Genomic DNA, 20,397 nt, shown 5'->3' on the forward strand with positions numbered 1-20,397 from the left:
CATCTCCTGAATGTCGTGAATCCTTTGAGGTGGAGGGAATGCACGACATACAGTAGTGTCCAGTACCGCACCTATGAACAGGTTGCACTGGGAGGGCACCAGGTGAGATTTGGGTACGTTTATCGAAAAACCCAACCTGTGTAACAACTGAGTTGTCTCTTGCAGATGATGGAGCACCTTCTACGGCGACTCTGCTTTGATCAGCCAGTCGTCTAGATAAGGGAATACAGGAATCCCTGACCTTCTGAGATGCGCAGCCACCACTGCCATCACTTTGGTGAAAACTCGAGGCGCAGTAGTAAGTCCAAAGGGAAGGACCGCAAACTGGTAGTGCTGCGATCCCACCGTAAAACGGAGATACTTCCTGTGCGACTTCAGGATTGGGATGTGAAAATACGCATCCTGCAAGTCGATTGACACCATCCAGTCTTCTTCCATCAGCGCCAGAAGAACCTGAGCAAGGGTGAGCATTTTGAACTTCTCCTGTTTGAGATAGAGGTTCAAAATCCTGAGATCCAGGATCGGCCGAAGCCTGCCATCCTTCTTGGGAATCAAGAAATACCGGGAGTAGCACCCTTGACCCCTCTCCTGCTCTGGAACCACCTCTATTGCACCCTTTCGAAATAGAGCCAGGACTTCCTCCTGCAGGAGAAGCAGGTGGTCCTCCGAACAATAACCTTGGCAAGGAGGGTAATTGGGAGGGAACTCCTGAAAAGGAAGTGCATACCCATTCTCTACGAGATTGAGAACCCAAAGATCTGATGTAACCGATTCCCAATCTCGTAGAAAATGAGTAAGCCGACCCCCTACCGGCCCTACATGATCCAGAATGGTGGATCTAGGGCTGCTTTGCTGATGCGGGCGGGGGTTGGGCATTATTGGAGGAAGTGGAGGAAGTGGAGGAAGAGGAGACTTGACGTCCACGTCCACGACCCTTCTGTCTACCTCTTTGGGACTTATATAGAGGGTTCTGCTGCTGCTGCTGTTGCTGTTGGCCCTGCTTGAAGGGACGAAAAGAAGATCTACCGAATCCTCTGAATTTTCTAGTCGTAGACCCTCTCATCTGCAGACCCAAAGATCTTGCGGTGGCACGGCTGTCCTTAAACCTCTCCAAGGCTACATCAGCCTTCTTACCAAAAAGGCCAGTTCCTTCAAAAGGTAAGTCCAGCAATGTAGACTGCACATCCGCAGAGAAATCCGAGGACTTTAACCATGCGGCTCTCCTGGTCGCAATAGATGAACCCATAATTCTAGCAACAGAATCCACAGTGTCCATGCCGCTCTGAATGACCATGCGGGCAGCAGCCTGAGTGTCAGAGATCACTTCATTAAAGTTCTTCCTATCCTCCTCAGGAAGTTTTGATGACAATTGCTTCACTGAGTCCATTAGTGCATGCACATACCTACCTAAAAGGCAAGTAGCATTTGATGACTTAAGAGCCATGCTCCCAGAAGAGAAAGTTCTCTTCGCAGACTGATCTAATTTCTTAGACTCTTTGTCAGCTGGCACTTGAGGGAAAGAGCCTGCAGCCCTATTAGAACAAGCCGCCTGCACCACAAGACTTTCTGGAGATGGATGTGTAGAAAGAAATGCAGGGTCATTAGGAGCCACCCTATAGCGCCTCGCAATAACTCTTGAAACTGCAGGAGCAGATAATGGCCTCTTCCAAATCTCCTTTATTGGATCCGTCAAGGCATCAGTAAATGGCAGTGTAGGCTCAACAATTGAAGAGGGAGAGTGCAAGACTTCAGTGAGGATGTTGGGCTTGTATTCCACTGTGGGCAGCTTTAAGTTAAGAAGATCAGCAGCCTTCCTAATAACCACGTGATAGGGTGCCACATCCCTAGACGGAGCATCAGAAGTCGAAGGTAGACCCCACTCGGGAGAGAGTTCCAGACCACTAGCATCCCGAAGTTCTTCGAAATCATCATCATGATCAGGAAGCTCGCCTTCTTCCACATCAGAACTTTCATCATCTCTTTGCTCAAGAAGACGCTGAGCTCTTCGCCTCGACCACTCCAATCGAAGTCGACGGATCCGGTAACGACTCCGACGGAGCCGGTTCCGACGTCGATCGAGGAGCCGGAGCAGTAGGACGAGAATCATGAACAGGTGTGGTACCTCGATCTCGACTACGAGGTCGATCCGGAGTCGGCGAAGCCGCATGCGGAGTCGAAGACCTCGGTGGAGCCGTACCGAGCCAAGGTGGAAGAGGCGCCGGCATGAAAGGCATTAATGGAGCTGGGGCGTACGACTGAGGAATACCCAGATTGTACGATAATGGACCCATGGGACCAACAGGCGCTCCAGCGGGGTACATTGCCCTAGAATATACTCCAAACATCGCATTGAGAAAATGCGAGGGATCCTGACCGGGACCAGGAAAGGGAGGGTACGGACCTACCGGATGTTCCAATGGAGGCCGTTCCGACACATTCTCACTCTGACCTTCTGGGTCCACAGGAGTCTCCATTGGAGCCGGATCTTGAGGAATCACCTCTTCTTCCTCTTCATGCTCCGAAGGATGCGAGGATACCGGCTCCGGAGTCGGAGAACCTTCTTTTGACAAGGCAGGCGAAGGAGAGACAAAGTCTTTACGGTGTTTGTGAGACTTTTTCTTCGAGTCAGAGGATTCCTTCCCTGAATGATGCCTTGAACTGCGCTTCCTCCTCTTATGCTTTCTCCTCGAGGAGCTCGAAGCGTGACCTGAAGCCGACTTAGATCTTTCCCTGGATCTTGACTTCGCCTTAGATCTCGACTCCTCTCCAGATCTCGAACCCGCTCTGGATCTCGACGCCGATCCCGACTTCGATCGAGACCTTTGCTTCGACTTCGATCTTCGTGACGTCGATCTCGAATACCTTCCAGTATCCTGTTTTACTTTCGCCAAAAGTAATTTAGCTTCACGCTCCCGAAGCGCCTTTGGATTCATTTTAAAACAGGAATTGCAGTTTTTGACGTCGTGACCCGAACCAAGACACCACAAACAATCCTTATGTGTCAGTGATAGACATCATGCGGGCACAAGACCTACATTGCTTAAAGCCTGTTTTTCTCGACGACATCTTCGGTGAAGAATCAAGTCGCAAAAGAGAAACAGTGATAAATAATTAACAGCTAGATACTAAGTATCGCAGAAGATCCCTGTTGGACTTGGCCTTTTCCCCCCAAAATGTTTCGCTTTTGACCCCCTCATCTAGATTGTCTCCCCCATGTGATTAAACCTGTATAGGCCATGAGTGGTGTGAGACACCTTGTGAAAATGTAATTACATGACATAATGTGAGCACTTGTAAAATCCCCCATTTTAAAACTGCACCCCCATTTTAAAACTGCACCTGATTGAAATGTATTGCTTTTAAAATGGATGCCATGGCCATGGGTTTTGCCACTGGACTGACATAGGTCAGCGGTCTAGATAATATTACCCAGCTACCCCTAGCTTTTGGAGGGAAAGCCTGGCACCCAGGGTGCTCACCCCCTCCCCTAGAACCAGTTTAGGCTAGATGTGCCAACATTCTAGAAGGTCCTGGCACTGCCTGGGAGGAGGGTATAAATAGGGTGAAGTGTCACCAGAGAGTCAGTCAGCGCAGGGACAAAGAAGCGAGGGGACCTGCTGTGAGGTGCTACCGCCACATGGGCCTGTGAGCTGGGCCCTGCACCCCTAGAACCCCCTCTCTGCTGTCCCCTATGGGCCCCTGACAAGGGAGGGCCCCTGACTAGGTCCCTGTCATAGTTGGGATCTTGAACCAGGCCAGCGGCGCACTGAAAGAGCACTGGGAAGGGAAGGAGCTAATTGGATTCCCCCCAGGAGGTGAGGAGTTTGCCCCCCTGAGGAACTGCAGTGGGACTGTCTACCCCCCTTTGAAGTGCTGGGCCGTGTGGAGCCGCCTGGGGAGGATTGAGCCCCTGTGAGGTGTACCTGCTGGACGCTGTGCCCTGGAAGCGCTGTTTTGGGAAGTTGCGGCCCCTGTGGAAGCGCTGGACTGGGAGGAGCTGCCCCCGAGGAACTGTGCCTCACTAATCTGCCTCAGTCAACCTGCCCCTGGACTGCTGAACAAGCAGTGCGCTGTGAATAGCGCCATAGTGCTGAGAAGATTGTGAGGAGAAATAGCGCTGTGGTCTGAGGAGTAGTGCGCTGTAAATAGCGCCATCTGCTGAGGAGAATCGCGCTGTGCATGCGCTGAGGAAACTGTGAGGAGGAATAGCGCTGAGGAGCCTACCCTCGTTCCAGCGCGCTGTCCGCTATATAATTAATTAATTAATTACAAGGGAGCCTACCCCTTATCGCCGCTGGGATTCACCGCCGCGGTCCGGCGTGTGTGGGACCCCCCCACTGCTGAGGGCCTCGTTGCGGCGGCCCCCGGTGCCAGGAGAGGGCCGCCGAAGTGGAGTGAGGGCCGCGCTGGGCCCTGAAGCCGCCGTCTACCTCGTCACGTGACGGGGGCCTGACCGCGTCATCGGCCCGCCCCCGCCACGCACTGATTGGCCTGCGCGGCCGTGACCCCTGAAGGCCGCGCAGGGATTGGTTATCGGCCGAGAAGGCCGGGAGAAGGGAAATCGAAGCCCCGGGTCCCCGTGAGGTAGGAGGGGGACCCGGGTGAAGCTCCGTTGCGGGGCCCCCGTGACGAAGAGGGAGCCCCGAGAGAAGCGACCGGAGCGGGAGGCCACCCCGCCGGTCTGTGCCCCACGCGAGGGGCCGGTGGAGAAGGCGGGGCCGGGGCACGCTGTCGGTGCCGGCCCGCCAGAGCGAGGAGAGCGTCGCCAAGCCCTGGGTCCCCGTGAGGGAAGGAGACCCAGGTGAAGTGTTGGTGCAGGGCCCCCGTGCCGAGGAGGGAGCCCCGAATTGGAGCGACCGGAGCGGGAGGCCACCCCGCCGGTCTGCGGTCCTAAGTGAGGGGCCGGGGCACATTGTCGGTGCCAGCCCCGCCCCCTCCAACGAAGCCGTCTGCAGGAGCCTTATAACGTGGGAGGAAAGCCAGGCAGGCTTCCCCCACGGGTGCCCAGACACCGTGTTGGAGCCCCAGGCCCCTCTGAGAGAAGGAGGCCCGGGTGAGGAGAGAGTGGCCGTCCAGAGGCCGTTTTGGAACCCCTGGGCCCCGGGTGACGCCGCGGAAAGGGGGGCCTCGAGGCATATTGTCGGTGCCTGGTTCCCCCCTGCAGAGGAGACCCCAAAGGACGCCCCGCAGAACCTATTGAGCCTGGTGAGTGGGGCTTGGATTAATCTGTGTGGAGGTCGGGGCACAGGGTCGGTGCTCGCCCCAGGACTTGTGCTAGCCCCTGGAAACTGTACTGATCTTCATTGGCCCTATTGATCTCCTTTTTAAGCCTCTAGACTGGGCTGGGACATTACTGAGACCCCCCCCCCGGGATTGGTAGAGGGACAAGTTAACCCCTAGCTAGGTGTCAGGCCCTGCAGAGTGAAGGGCTGGGTAACTCCGCCTGGTTGTTAATGGCTTGTTGACCCCTGAGCCCTGCAATGGTTATTTGCCATGTTCATTTCTGATCAGGATGCTGGTTGCCTAGGGTAACGCAGCGTTTCATGTTACCTGTCCAGGTGTGATGCGCCACTGCGCCTAGTGTTTATGGTCTGCTGATTACCCTGCTAATGTGGTTATGCAAATGTTATGCCTACACTAAGGTTATGGAGGCCTAGGTATACTGTGGTTTTACACCTGATGGGTGATTGTATGCTTTTGCGCCCTGTTAGTGCCGTGGTGCCCCTATGCTGGCCTGATGAGTTATTCCAGGCCCCTGTTATGCCCCTGGTTAATGAGCCTGCCGTACGGATTTCTTACAGGTGCTCCTGACTAGTATGTGCTGTAATGCTCTGCTGTTGTTTTTCCCTAACAGGGGTGGGTTGGTGCTAATGTGCATGATGTATTTCTATGCTAACGTAGAATTTTGCAATTACAACCCCCTAAGGATGAGAGCCTGAGTTGGCCCCAGGTCTACTGTTATTTAATCACAATTTTTCTCTTTCAGCATGGACTACTTCCTATGTAAATAATTCCCCCCTTTATTCACTTGGCTCTGGCGCCATTTGGCGTCCTGTGTGACACTACTGTTTTGCATTCTTTTGCCTTGCAGGTTGGAAACCCTACTAAACGACGTATCTTTTTCCAACTCAAACTGGTGTCCTGCTTCTTTTGTGGTGTGCCTGGTGTGTTGACTGAGGGTACTGCGTGAGTGCTTCACATGTCCTCGAAGTTTGGCCTGCCCGCTTGATGCCATGCTACCCCCTTTGAGACTTGGGCAACCCCCAATTTCCAACATTTGGTGGCAGAGCGGTGGGATAGGACTTGTGTTTGCGCAGTACCACAGCGGCCACAGGTTACACCACAAGTAGAGCCTTGTGGTGGGGATTATTGTTTGAATATTGTTTTTGATTGCTTCCTCCTGAAGAGTATTCTGAATTGTCCCCTTGTTCCACTGGGAGGGTGTGTCCCGGGTGTACCTCGCCACGATGGGGTTGATTTACCAGGAAGTGGAACTGATGGAATACACCGAACAGGAGGTGATAGACTTCCTCCTGGAGAGAGGGATACCCCCAGTAGGGAACATTAGGAGGAATTTGTTTCTCTATGAGGCCCTCAAGAGGGGAGAGCCCTTAGAGATTAGTGGGGACTTGTCTGACTACCCCCCCGAAGTTTTGAAGGGTCAGTGGGTTAGAGACCAGAGAGAGGGCTCCCCATCCAGAACCCTGGGAGGTAATTGCTCCGATGAGGAGGAGGAAGAGTCTAGCAGGGCAGAGACGCCAGTAGCTGTGGAGGACACCGAAGATAGGGAGTCTCGCACTGGCTCCAGTCCCGGGGGCACTGCCCCATCCCTTTCCCTGTCCCCAGAAGAATGGGTAGATAGGAGAGAAGAGAGGGAGTATCAGCTGGCGCTGGCAAAGCTCAGGCATGCCGAGGGCTTAGCGCAGCTGAGGGTAGAAGAGCAGCGACTAGAGACTGAAAAAGTCCTAGCGCTAGAGAGGATGGCGGAGGCGGAGAGGGCCTTCGCCAGGGAGAGATCAGCTCAGGTGGGTAGGTTGTCCCCTGAGAGTGGTTTTAGGAGTCTGGATTCACCGAAGAGGGATGGATGGATTAGTTACTTACCTGTAATCCTAGTTCTCTTCCAGGGGTATCCTCATCAAAGTCATAAGCATTAGAATATTCCCGCCCATGCGCGGGACCCCGGAAACAATATATTATATGTGCCCCACATATATTATAGACATATATATAAATATATATATATATATAAAAATAAGCAATTGCAGCCAAATAAACAATAGAGCTGGAATATGCAGTGAAGAATTTCCACAATACAGTGAATTCTGTATTAGAAACATGAGAAACAACACCAATGCTTGTTTAGAAACTGTTTTAATGTACAGAAAACAGTAGAAATTCTCATAACACACTGTAAGCATATACAGCTCCCAGGCTGCATTGCAAAATCCCAGTCTAAAAAGACTGAAAAGCTAACCTGTAGCTGAATGCACTAAAACTGACGCTGTGCCTTTAAGGCACCTCTGCCCCTAGCTTCCCATCATGCCTCAGGGGTTACAGTTAGGTCAGTTGTTCTTTTCGGAGACTGAAAACCAAACCATGGTAATAACAGGTTAAAAAACATCTCCTATTAAATAAACAAAGTCCTTTGCCCGGGGAGGCGGGAGGGGTGCTTATGACTTTGATGAGGATACCCCTGGAAGAGAACTAGGATTACAGGTAAGTAACTAATCCTTCTCTTCCAGGGGATCCTCATCAATAGTCATAAGCATTAGAATAGAGTAGCGAGCCTCACCTCATCCCTGCGGGCAAAGGAATCAACAGATAACATTCATATCCGTAGGCCCAAGAATAGGCCTTACTCTACCCAAAAAGGTTTCTCAAGGAGGCTTGCCCTACTTGAGAATCCGCTCTGGAATCAGACTCTAGGCAATAATGCCTTGTAAAAGTATGGACTGATTTCCATGTCGCAGCCTTGCATATTTCTGACATAGGAATGTCATGCAAAAAAGCTATTGTGGCTGCTTTCCCTCTAGTGGAATGAGCTTTGGGTGATTGCAACAAAGGTTTGTCAGCCAGCTGGTATGCTAGTTTGATACAAGAGACAATCCATCTGGAGATGGATCTTTTGGCTGCTGCAAACCCGGACCTCATTGCACCATAATTGACAAAGAGTTGGTCTGTCTTTCTGGTGTCCTTTGTTCTTTCTAGGTAAAACTTTAGCACCCGTTTAAGATCTAACGAGTGCAACGACCTCTCAGCTGGGGTCGATGGATTAGGAAAGAACGAAGGAAGGGTAATCGTTTGATTTATATGAAAATCCGATACCACTTTTGGAAGAAAAGAAGGGTGAGCCCTCATTACTACTCTGTTGTGGTGAAACACAGTGTAAGGTTCCTTGGTGCAGAGTGCTTGAATCTCGCTAACCCTGCGCGCAGAGGTTATTGCCACCAAGAAGGCCGCCTTCCAAGTGAGATGCTGCAAGGAGGCCTTGTGTATAGGCTCAAACGGTGTAGACATCAGTCTGGAGAGAACCAGGTTCAACTCCCAGGGAGGAGAAGGATTTCTCACAGGGGGATAGACCTTCTTTAATCCCTGAAGGAAATCTTTCACCACCGGGACCTGAAAAAACGATGTTTGTGTAGGTGATTTTCTGTACGCTACTATGGCAGATAGATGAACCCTAATAGAAGGGTATTTCAACCCTGATGTCGCTAAGTATAGGAGGTATGGTAGGACTACCTCTTCTTGCCCTTTGGTGGGATCAAAGCCATGGTCCTTACACCAAATGAAAAATCTTTTCCACTTGAACGCATAAGACGTCCTTGTGGAAGGTCTCTTCGCCTCTCTTAAAATATTCATACATTCCGGAGGCAGATTTAAGTGTCCATATTGCAAGACCTCAGGAGCCATGCAGTCAGGTTCAGCGACTGGAGGTTGGGATGCAGGATCCTCCCGTCCATTTTGCTTAGCAGGTCTGGCTTGCACGGCAGCCGTCTGTGTGGACACCGCGACAGATGTAACAGATCTGGATACCACCATTGTCGCGGCCAATCCGGAGCAATTAGGATCATGTCCATGCTCGATCTGATGAGCTTGGCCACCACCTTCGGAATCAGTGCCAGAGGGGGAAAAGCATAAGCGAACATTCCTGTCCACTCCAGCAGGAGAGCGTTCCCTTGCGTCCCTGGCCGGTGGAACCTGGACGCGAAGGCGTGGCATTTGGCGTTTTCGTCGTCCGCAAATAAGTCTATGTCTGGACGACCCCAGCAACGGAAGAGTTCTTCGACCACTTCGTCGTTTAGCACCCAGTCTGGCTGATCTTCGAAGTGCCTGCTGAGTGCGTCTGCTTTTGTGTTTAACTCGCCTGGAAGGTGCACTGCCACCACCGACAGTCCCCGAGCCAGAAGCCAGTGCCAGATCGCCTGGGCTTCCAGAGACAGAGGGCGAGATCGAGTTCCTCCCTGCTTGTTCAGATAGAACATAGTTGTAGTGTTGTCCGTCTGAACCAGGACTTTGTCCGTTGTTATTGCTGGAAGGAACGCTTTGAGCGCCAGATGAACCGCTCGAAGCAGCATGTTGATGTGGTATGTCTGAAGGTTGGTCGACCAGCGACCCTGAATCTGAAGATGACCCATGTGAGCACCCCAGCCTTCTAGAGATGCGTCCGTTACCACAGACAGAGAAGGCAGAGGTTGCTGAAAAGGGACTCCCTGCAGGACATTCCGAGGGCGAGTCCACCACTGTATTGAGGTCAGCGCTGCTTGAGACAGGATGATTCGATCCTCCCAATCTCCAGACGCTTGGTCCCACTGATCCTCCACCGACTCTTGAAGAGGCCGCATTCTCAACCTGGCGTTCGGTATTAGGAAGATGCAGGACGCCATGGAGCCCAACAGAGACGCTACGTCTCGCACCTTTGGACGAGGAATCTGAAGTAACTTTTTGCATTTTTGTCCCATGGAAGAAAGTCTCTCTTGCGAAGGAAACGCTCTTCCTAACTTTGTGTCTAGAACTGCTCCCAGATAGTGGATAGTTTGTGTGGGCTGCAGGATCGATTTTTCTGAGTTTACATGGAGGCCGAGCCTGTGTAGCTGTTGGAGACACAGGTGACAGTCTTTGGTGGCTTGCCGAGGCGACGGACTCTTCAGGAGCCAGTCGTCTAGATATGGGTACACAAAGAGACCTTTTTTGTGTAGACACGCCGCTACCACTGCCATGCACTTGGTGAAGACCCTTGGTGCGGATTTGAGTCCGAAAGGGAGCACTTTGAACTGGTAATGCCTGGACCCTACCAGGAACCTCAAGTACTTTCGATGACCTGGTGTAATAGGAATGTGGAAGTACGCGTCTTGTAAATCCACCGAACACATCCAATCTCCGATCTGTAGATGAGGACATATTTGATGGAGTGCCAACATGCGAAACTTCTCTTTGACCACCACTTTGTTGAGGAGTCGAAGATCCAAAATTGGTCTGAATTTGCCTTCTTGGTCCTTTTTGGGAACAAGGAAATATCTTGAGTACACTCCTTTCCCCCTTTGGGAGAGGGGTACCACTTCGATTGCGTTTTTCTTTAAGAGGACGCTCACCTCCTTTTTGAGGAGCTCCAGTTGGTACGAGCGAGACTTTTTTGGAGGAGCCGGTTGTGGTTTCTTCCTGAAACGTAGCGCATATCCATTGCGCAGTATATTCAGCACCCACCGATCTTTCGTGATGCTGACCCACTCTGCCAGATGTTGTGCAGCACTTCCTCCCACTGGAGTGGGTAACGGCGACAGAGGAAGCCACTGCTCAGGCCTTGCCTCCTCTAGGTGTGGTAGAGGATTGATTATGTCCGCCTCTACCTCTGCTTGACCTTCCTCCTCTGTATTGTGGCTTTCCTTGCGGCTTGTTTTGAGACCATTGAGGGGTTTGAACCCTCTGTTGGCCTCCCCGGTTCTTGTTGGTCTTGAAGCGTCGTTTGAACGGTGCTTTCTGTTTCTCCAGACCTACTGCCTTTACTGTGTCTAACTCTGTCTTCATCCGGGCCATTTCCTGATCGGCATGCTCCCCGAAGAGTGAAGATCCAGAAAAAGGCAGATTGAGTATGCGCTGCTGGGCATCTGGTTTGAGCCCAGTTAAACGCAGCCAAGAGGATCTCCTCGCACATACTCCATGTGAGTAGTTATGTCCAGCTAGAAGGGCGTTATCTGCTGATGAACTAATCATTTGGTTTGCCACCAAACAGCCCTCCGTCACGGTCTCCTCAAAGTCCTTCTGGTCCTCCTTGGGCAATTTCTCTTTGAATCGTTCCATGGAGTCCCATAGGGCTCTATCGTACCTTCCCAGAAGGGCTGATGCACTAGAGACTTTTAGGGATGAAGCTGCTGTGTTGCACACCTTGCGTCCCCAAGAATCTTGCGTCTTGCTGTCTTTGTCAGGAGGAACTGACGAAGAAGGAGCGACCGTGTGATTCTTCCTAGCTGAGGCTACAATAACTGAGTCCGCTGCAGGCTCACCTTTAACGAAGATAGGATCTGAGTCAGCCGGCCTATATTTTTTCTGGATACGTGCCGGAACTGCTCTGATCGTTGCTGGCGTGAGGAAAACCTCTTTGATTGGGTCCATTATTCCTGGGACTAATGGAAGCAACGGCCGTGCATATGATTTGTGATGAAGAGTCTCAAAAATCACAGTAGTGGACACCTCTGGAGTGGTCATTTCTATATTCAGCTTGTGAGCACCCCTTTGCAAAACGTCCAAATACGTGTTGACGTCGTCCAGAGGGGAAGCTCTTGAGCGAGGGCTGTCTGCCAGCGTCGGAGAGTAGTCCCCTTTAGAAGATCTAGGCGAAGCTGGAGGAGAGGATGAAGGAGTTCTTCTCCTTTGGTGAGAATGCTCCTTCCTCACCGGAGATCTCCTAGGTCGTTCCTCCCTTCGAGGAGAACGTGATACCCTCTGATGTACTGGAGATCTCGATCTCACATCTCGTACCTCCTTTCTCGGTGTTCGAGATTTGGGTTGCTCCCTCCTTGGTGATCGGGAGACCCTAGGGGTATGTGACCTGTCCACTCTTCTCTCTCGTGAGCGTGATCGCTCTGTCTCTTCTGCTTGCTGAAGAGGAGACCTGTGGATTGGACTCAAGTACCTTTGAAGTCTCTCTGGTGCCTTAGAATCCTTCCAATTACTCAAAGGAGCGTACCATCTTGGCGAAAGTCTTATATGTGAAGTGTAACCCCGATGGGGAATCTTCTGAACCGGACTCCTACTCCTCGAAGATGACCTGGTTGACCCCGAGGCACTTGAGGAGGAATGGAGTGAAGCAGATTGTGTCACCAGGACTGTCGAAGGCACTGAAGGTGATCTCCGTCTCACCGGTGTTGGAGGACGTCTCAAAAGCCTTTCCCTCGACGTCGAACGCCTCTGTGGCGTCGACGGGGCGATAACTTTCGGCGTCGAATGCCTCGACGATGATCTGTGGTCCCTCGACGTCGATCGGTGATGATGTGCCGACGACAGAGTCATCTCCTTCGACGTCGAACGGCGTTGTCCTGCCGTCGACGGAGGTCTCGACGTCGAACGGTGTTGTCCTGCCGTCGACGGAGGTCTCGACGTCGAACGGCCTAGTCCTGCCGTCGACGGAGGTTGATCTGTCGGCGACGGAGAGGTCATCGACCTGGCATGTGGCGACGGCGGAGGATCGGACATCCTCGACGACGAGCGCCGACGTGCCTTAGATGATCCCTTCCTCGACGACGATCGTCCGAGGGGGCTTTTGCTCCTCGACGCCGAGCGCCTCCGTGGAGACGTCGACGGAGGTGTTACACTCTTCGAAGCCTGTCGACGTCGAGACGACGGCGAGTGTGATCTGTCTCTCGACGCCGACCGTCGCCTGGTTGACGGCGGCGGAGTTGACTCATGTCTTGAAGCCGAACCTCTCGTCGACGGCGATCTCGTGGCTTCTCTCGACGCCGATCGTCGCCTAGTTGACGACGGCGGAGCTTTCCTCGACGACAGCGAACCTCTTTTCGACGACGATTTCCTCATCGACGCCGATCTCGACGCCGACGGAGCTTTTTCTCTTGAACTGTCCATCAGATGTCGTTTTTTCAGCGCCGAGCCCGGTGCTGAGGTTGATGGACGTTCTGACTTGCCTTTGGAGGGAGTTCTGGGTCTCTTTGAACTCTTTCTCTCCGCAGATCTTCCTCTCATGGATTTCTGGGCCAGACTATAGAGTCTGTTCCTCTCTCTGTCTTTAAGTGTTCTGTCAGACAGCTTTTTACAATGAGAACAGTCTTTAGGATCATGATCCTCTGGCAAGCATAAAATACAGACCTCATGAGAGTCTGTTTTTGCCTTCTTGTGGCCACAAGAAGGGCAATCATCAAAAAGTGAGGGCATCCTGAAAGGAAAAACCTCACAAAAAATTGACTGCTAAGCAGTTATTTACTTGACTATGATGTGAAAAGTCAAAGTAAATCAAAAAAATTGTTCTTTAGAAGATTTTCTGACTGAAAAAGGCAGAAAAGTGTGGAGCTGTGTATCCAGGGTCCTTCCTGAAGGAGCCGGAAAGAACAACTGACCTAACTGTAACCCCTGAGGCATGATGGGAAGCTAGGGGCAGAGGTGCCTTAAAGGCACAGCGTCAGTTTTAGTGCATTCAGCTACAGGTTAGCTTTTCAGTCTTTTTAGACTGGGATTTTGCAATGCAGCCTGGGAGCTGTATATGCTTACAGTGTGTTATGAGAATTTCTACTGTTTTCTGTACATTAAAACAGTTTCTAAACAAGCATTGGTGTTGTTTCTCATGTTTCTAATACAGAATTCACTGTATTGTGGAAATTCTTCACTGCATATTCCAGCTCTATTGTTTATTTGGCTGCAATTGCTTATTTTTATATATATATATATTTATATATATGTCTATAATATATGTGGGGCACATATAATATATTGTTTCCGGGGTCCCGCGCATGGGCGGGAATATTCTAATGCTTATGACTATTGATGAGGATCCCCTGGAAGAGAACCAGTGGTGGCAGCGAGTGTAGGTCCAGTGCAAGGAGTCCCACTCCCGAAGCCCAAGAGACTGTGCCTGATTCCCCGGAAGAGGAGGACGGGTTAGTGTTTAGGGGAAGGGGAAAGCTGTTCCATCAGTCCTGGGGAGAGTTTGAGGAGGAGTGTTGGACTGTACTGGAGGATTGGGTGGTGAGGAGAGCAGTGGAGGATTGGGAAGGGCTGTGCCATGCCGTTATCCGGGAGCACATGCTAAGGAGTTGTGTCCCAAGACTGCGTCACCATCTGGTGCGGTGCGGGTTCTCAGACCCCAGAGAACTTGCACAGGAGGCAGACCTCTGGGTAAGTGCCAGAGCGTCTGGGAAGGCTGAGGGGAGTGATCCTGAAGGGAGTGAGACGGGGGGGTGTCCCAAGGTGCCCCAGCTGTGGTCACCGGGCCTGGAGTGTTCTTTAAGAGAACCTCCGGTTGGGAGACTAGGCTGTCCCGATGCGTCATCCAAAGGAAGGGATCCCCTCATGTCAGGAGGACCCGGAGCATCAATAATTGGAGCTCTAGTGGTTCGGGGGTCTGACCAGTCACAGGGTTTAGATCCTGGACTGGGGTTCCAGGTTAAGGGGTTGCCTGACCTGGAGGGTGGGGTACCTGTAATTCAGGTCCCTACCAATTTGACTCCCAGGGGTACTACTCCCAGTGGGAGGGTGCGGAACTCTGGGAGGGGGTGCAGAGAGAGGAAGGTCTCTTCTCTGTCACCGGCTCAGCCACAGGGCGCAGATCCTGGGTTGGGTGGCCAGGGACAGGGTTTGCCTGCCCTGGTGGGAGGGACCTCTGTAACCAGAGTCCCCCCGGACGTGACTCCCAGGGGTACTTCTCCGGGTAGGAGGGTGCGGAACTCTGGGAGGGGGTGCAGGGAGAGGGAGGACTCGCCCCTGTCACCGGTTCAGCCTGTGGGTTTCGGCTCCAGGCTGGGGAGAGAGTTGTGTGAGGGTGTCCCCCAGCGTAGGAGACGGAGGAACCCTAGGAGGAGAAGTAGGGGGAGGAGAGCCTCGCCCCTAAGGGCTGGTCAGTCTGAGGGTGTAGACCCCAGATGGGTGGACCAGTGGCAATTTGGAGAGAGAAGAGTGGTCCAGGAGAATTACAAGCCTGAGGCTAGAGCCTCCCACTCTAGGAAGGAGAAACATCCCACTAGGGAACACCAGTGGGGTGGTTTTGTTGGTGAAGGGAGGGTTGCGAAAGAGAACCATCGGGTTCCAGAGTGGAGGAGAGACTGCAGGTGCTCCTGTAGTTGCAGGCCTGCGTCCACCTTTTTCCGCCCCAAGCAGGGAAGCCCATCAAGGCATTGATATGTCTACCCTGGCTTTTGGCTGGGGGGGGGAGTCGTGTTGGACTTGGCCTTTTCCCCCAAAATTTTTTCGCTTTTGACCCCCTCATCTAGATTGTCTCCCCCATGGGATTAAACCTGTATAGGCCATGAGTGGTGTGAGACACCTTGTGAAAATGTAATTACCTGACATAATGTGAGCACTTGTAAAATCCCCCATTTTAAAACTGCACCCCCATTTTAAAACTGCACCTGATTGAAATGTATTGCTTTTAAAATGGATGCCATGGCCATGGGTTTTGCCACTGGACTGACATAGGTCAGCGGTCTAGATAATATTACCCAGCTACCCCTAGCTTTTGGAGGGAAAGCCTGGCACCCAGGGTGCTCACCCCCTCCCCTAGAACCAGTTTAGGCTAGATGTGCCAACATTCTAGAAGGTCCTGGCACTGCCTGGGAGGAGGGTATAAATAGGGTGAAGTGTCACCAGAGAGTCAGTCAGCGCAGGGACAAAGAAGCGAGGGGACCTGCTGTGAGGTGCTACCGCCACATGGGCCTGTGAGCTGGGCCCTGCACCCCTAGAACCCCCTCTCTGCTGTCCCCTATGGGCCCCTGACAAGGGAGGGCCCCTGACTAGGTCCCTGTCATAGTTGGGATCTTGAACCAGGCCAGCGGCGCACTGAAAGAGCACTGGGAAGGGAAGGAGCTAATTGGATTCCCCCCAGGAGGTGAGGAGTTTGCCCCCCTGAGGAACTGCAGTGGGACTGTCTACCCCCCTTTGAAGTGCTGGGCCGTGTGGAGCCGCCTGGGGAGGATTGAGCCCCTGTGAGGTGTACCTGCTGGACGCTGTGCCCTGGAAGCGCTGTTTTGGGAAGTTGCGGCCCCTGTGGAAGCGCTGGACTGGGAGGAGCTGCCCCCGAGGAACTGTGCCTCACTAATCTGCCTCAGTCAACCTGCCCCTGGACTGCTGAACAAGCAGTGCGCTGTGAATAGCGCCATAGTGCTGAGAAGATTGTGAGGAGAAATAGCGCTGTGGTCTGAGGAGTAGTGCGCTGTAAATAGCGCCATCTGCTGAGGAGAATCGCGCTGTGCATGCGCTGAGGAAACTGTGAGGAGGAATAGCGCTGAGGAGCCTACCCTCGTTCCAGCGCGCTGTCCGCTATATAATTAATTAATTAATTACAAGGGAGCCTACCCCTTATCGCCGCTGGGATTCACTGCCGCGGTCCGGCGTGTGTGGGACCCCCCCACTGCTGAGGGCCTCGTTGCGGCGGCCCCCGGTGCCAGGAGAGGGCCGCCGAAGTGGAGTGAGGGCCGCGCTGGGCCCTGAAGCCGCCGTCTACCTCGTCACGTGACGGGGGCCTGACCGCGTCATCGGCCCGCCCCCGCCACGCACTGATTGGCCTGCGCGGCCGTGACCCCTGAAGGCCGCGCAGGGATTGGTTATCGGCCGAGAAGGCCGGGAGAAGGGAAATCGAAGCCCCGGGTCCCTGTGAGGTAGGAGGGGGACCCGGGTGAAGCTCCGTTGCGGGGCCCCCGTGACGAAGAGGGAGCCCCGAGAGAAGCGACCGGAGCGGGAGGCCACCCCGCCGGTCTGTGCCCCATGCGAGGGGCCGGTGGAGAAGGCGGGGCCGGGGCACGCTGTCGGTGCCGGCCCGCCAGAGCGAGGAGAGCGTCGCCAAGCCCTGGGTCCCCGTGAGGGAAGGAGACCCAGGTGAAGTGTTGGTGCGGGGCCCCCGTGCCGAGGAGGGAGCCCCGAATTGGAGCGACCGGAGCGGGAGGCCACCCCGCCGGTCTGCGGTCCTAAGTGAGGGGCCGGGGCACATTGTCGGTGCCAGCCCCGCCCCCTCCAACGAAGCCGTCTGCAGGAGCCTTATAACGTGGGAGGAAAGCCAGGCAGGCTTCCCCCACGGGTGCCCAGACACCGTGTTGGAGCCCCAGGCCCCTCTGAGAGAAGGAGGCCCGGGTGAGGAGAGAGTGGCCGTCCAGAGGCCGTTTTGGAACCCCTGGGCCCCGGGTGACGCCGCGGAAAGGGGGGCCTCGAGGCATATTGTCGGTGCCTGGTTCCCCCTGCAGAGGAGACCCCAAAGAACGCCCCGCAGAACCTATTGAGCCTGGTGAGTGGGGCTTGGATTAATCTGTGTGGAGGTCGGGGCACAGGGTCGGTGCTCGCCCCAGGACTTGTGCTAGCCCCTGGAAACTGTACTGATCTTCATTGGCCCTATTGATCTCCTTTTTAAGCCTCTAGACTGGGCTGGGACATTACTGAGACCCCCCCCCCCGGGATTGGTAGAGGGACAAGTTAACCCCTAGCTAGGTGTCAGGCCCTGCAGAGTGAAGGGCTGGGTAACTCCGCCTGGTTGTTAATGGCTTGTTGACCCCTGAGCCCTGCAATGGTTATTTGCCATGTTCATTTCTGATCAGGATGCTGGTTGCCTAGGGTAACGCAGCGTTTCATGTTACCTGTCCAGGTGTGATGCGCCACTGCGCCTAGTGTTTATGGTCTGCTGATTACCCTGCTAATGTGGTTATGCAAATGTTATGCCTACACTAAGGTTATGGAGGCCTAGGTATACTGTGGTTTTACACCCGATGGGTGATTGTATGCTTTTGCGCCCTGTTAGTGCCGTGGTGCCCCTATGCTGGCCTGATGAGTTATTCCAGGCCCCTGTTATGCCCCTGGTTAATGAGCCTGCCGTACTGATTTCTTACAGGTGCTCCTGACTAGTATGTGCTGTAATGCTCTGCTGTTGTTTTTCCCTAACAGGGGTGGGTTGGTGCTAATGTGCATGATGTATTTCTATGCTAACGTAGAATTTTGCAATTACAACCCCCTAAGGATGAGAGCCTGAGTTGGCCCCAGGTCTACTGTTATTTAATCACAATTTTTCTCTTTCAGCATGGACTACTTCCTATGTAAATAATTCCCCCCTTTATTCACTTGGCTCTGGCGCCATTTGGCGTCCTGTGTGACACTACTGTTTTGCATTCTTTTGCCTTGCAGGTTGGAAACCCTACTAAACGACGTATCTTTTTCCAACTCAAACTGGTGTCCTGCTTCTTTTGTGGTGTGCCTGGTGTGTTGACTGAGGGTACTGCGTGAGTGCTTCACATGTCCTCGAAGTTTGGCCTGCCCGCTTGATGCCATGCTACCCCCTTTGAGACTTGGGCAACCCCCAATTTCCAACAATCCCGAAAACCGTTAGCGTCGAAGACGCGGAAAAAAGGGAACTGACGTCATCACGCCGGCGTGGGCCTGATATGGGGTCGGTGACGTCAGACGGAGTCGCGCGCGATGCCGTGCTCCTGTGACGTCGGCGTACTACGAAGAAAATTTCCGAACGTTGCTGACGCAAGGGGGATATTCACAAAGTGAGGAATCCACACGGCAGATGTATCTATCAGAAGAGGTCTGCACGGAGACTGGGACAGGCCATAAACACTCCCCCTCAGGCAAAGGCAATACTCTTTTCTGTCTCACTAGACCAATTAGCATATCCACCACGTTCCACAACTACGGTATTCAACGCAAAACCAAACTAGAGTCTAGCAACGTTCTCAGTTTCATCCATTTATGCCTGCGACTACTTACAAAGCTACCATATCATCCTAAAGGCAAGAGGGTTGTTTATGGAAACCTTATGGTCTCCAAGACTGAGTAGTAGTGGAAAGCCTTGTCTGACCGGAAGGGTAGCTGAGCAAAGTGCACATATAAACCATTTAGGGGCCAAAGACAGAGAGTCCTAGTCTCTATAGAGATGCCTTTTAGGGCGGATGATGATTTTTCTAGGCACAGCTCTTTGTTCACTTGGGGCTCAAGCTACTGGGTACCCACTCTTTCTTTAGGAATCAAGCAGCGTACATCAGTTCCTCAAAGACTTCCTCAATTTGCAAGCGGTCAGACTATACTGAGAGCTTGACTTGGGCTTCTCCTATCCATGGGCCAAACGTTTTTCCCATTAGAACTGAAACACTTTTGGAATAAAAGTGACACAAAAAGTAGCTCCTCAGGTTCAACAGAAAGACAGTCATAAGGGCATTTCATTTACAGCGAACCAACTCCGGCATCCTTGGCAAAAAATAAAGGGGCCCTCTCAACCATCAGTTAAGGCTCACAGCATTAATTGTTTTAAGCAATTCATGAATGGAGCTACATTTTACCCATAACCAATCCAACTCATTGGTACCCTCTAGCAGCACAGTTCCAATGGAGAAGCCCATCTTTGTCTTATAAGCTGCATTTTTTAATCAACTTAGGGAAAATATGGATGGCTATGTACAGAAGCGAATAGTCTCACATGATACCATATCCAACCAGTAGATGACCAGGTATTTGACAGCATGTTTCAAGATATCAAACATGAACAAAGAAGGAGTTGTACTGCCACAACAGCACAAAACAAATAAGAATGAGCAGAGACCACACACTCACTGCGTAAAGCACTGAAAGGAGGAGGAACGGGGGTACACAATGCTTCATCGCCATGTTTAGATCATCAGAACCATGAGCATATGATGTTTGAACTGCTAAGGATAGGACAGACCAGGGCCCCAAGCTTACCATCGTCAACATAGTCGATGGTGGAGAGGTGTTGAAGACGGTTACAGACAGCACTGCACTGACGTTGGAGCTTGGAGCGCCTCTCAGCTGCCCGGGACTGGGGTGCAGGGGCCACAGTAGAGGCATCAGCAGTTTCTTGGCCCGGAGCTTCCATGGCGGAGTTCAGTTCAATGCAAAATTCTATTAGCCCGCTCATTAGTGCAGCCTATAGAGAAAGGAGGAGCATGTATTTCACATCATAACAAAATACAAAAATCTTTATTTCTGAAGAATTATGCTCCTGGCCTTAACATAACCCAACAATTTCATATATTCTGTCGAACTTGAAAATATATATTTTTTTAATGTATTTAATAGTATTTGTGTAGCACAGACCTATCTGCGAGCAGAGCAGATGCCTCGACATGTAACAAGAACATGCAAATTAAATATATATCTATATCTTACAATGGTTGCTTCAAGGCTTTCCAGTTTTTAGCTATGAGTATTGGGTAAATGGGTGAATTTGTTCCAAATGTTTCC

At 52.4% G+C, this 20,397-nt stretch overlaps 1 protein-coding gene across 2 annotated transcripts in view; it reads right to left on the reverse strand.

The window, feature by feature from the left end:
* The window catches only part of FRMD8 (FERM domain containing 8), a 65,626-nt gene that overhangs the window by 6,236 nt on the left and 38,993 nt on the right, over positions 1 to 20,397 (reverse strand). For both annotated transcript variants that reach the window (XM_078671079.1, XM_078671080.1), the window contains exon 11: positions 19,876 to 20,080. In XM_078671079.1, the coding sequence (XP_078527205.1) occupies positions 19,876 to 20,080 (205 nt within the window). The remainder of the gene's footprint in view (positions 1 to 19,875; positions 20,081 to 20,397) is intronic.

The sequence above is a fragment of the Lissotriton helveticus genome, chromosome 12 (assembly GCF_964261635.1).
Source record: "Lissotriton helveticus chromosome 12, aLisHel1.1, whole genome shotgun sequence".
NCBI lineage: Eukaryota > Metazoa > Chordata > Amphibia > Caudata > Salamandridae > Lissotriton > Lissotriton helveticus.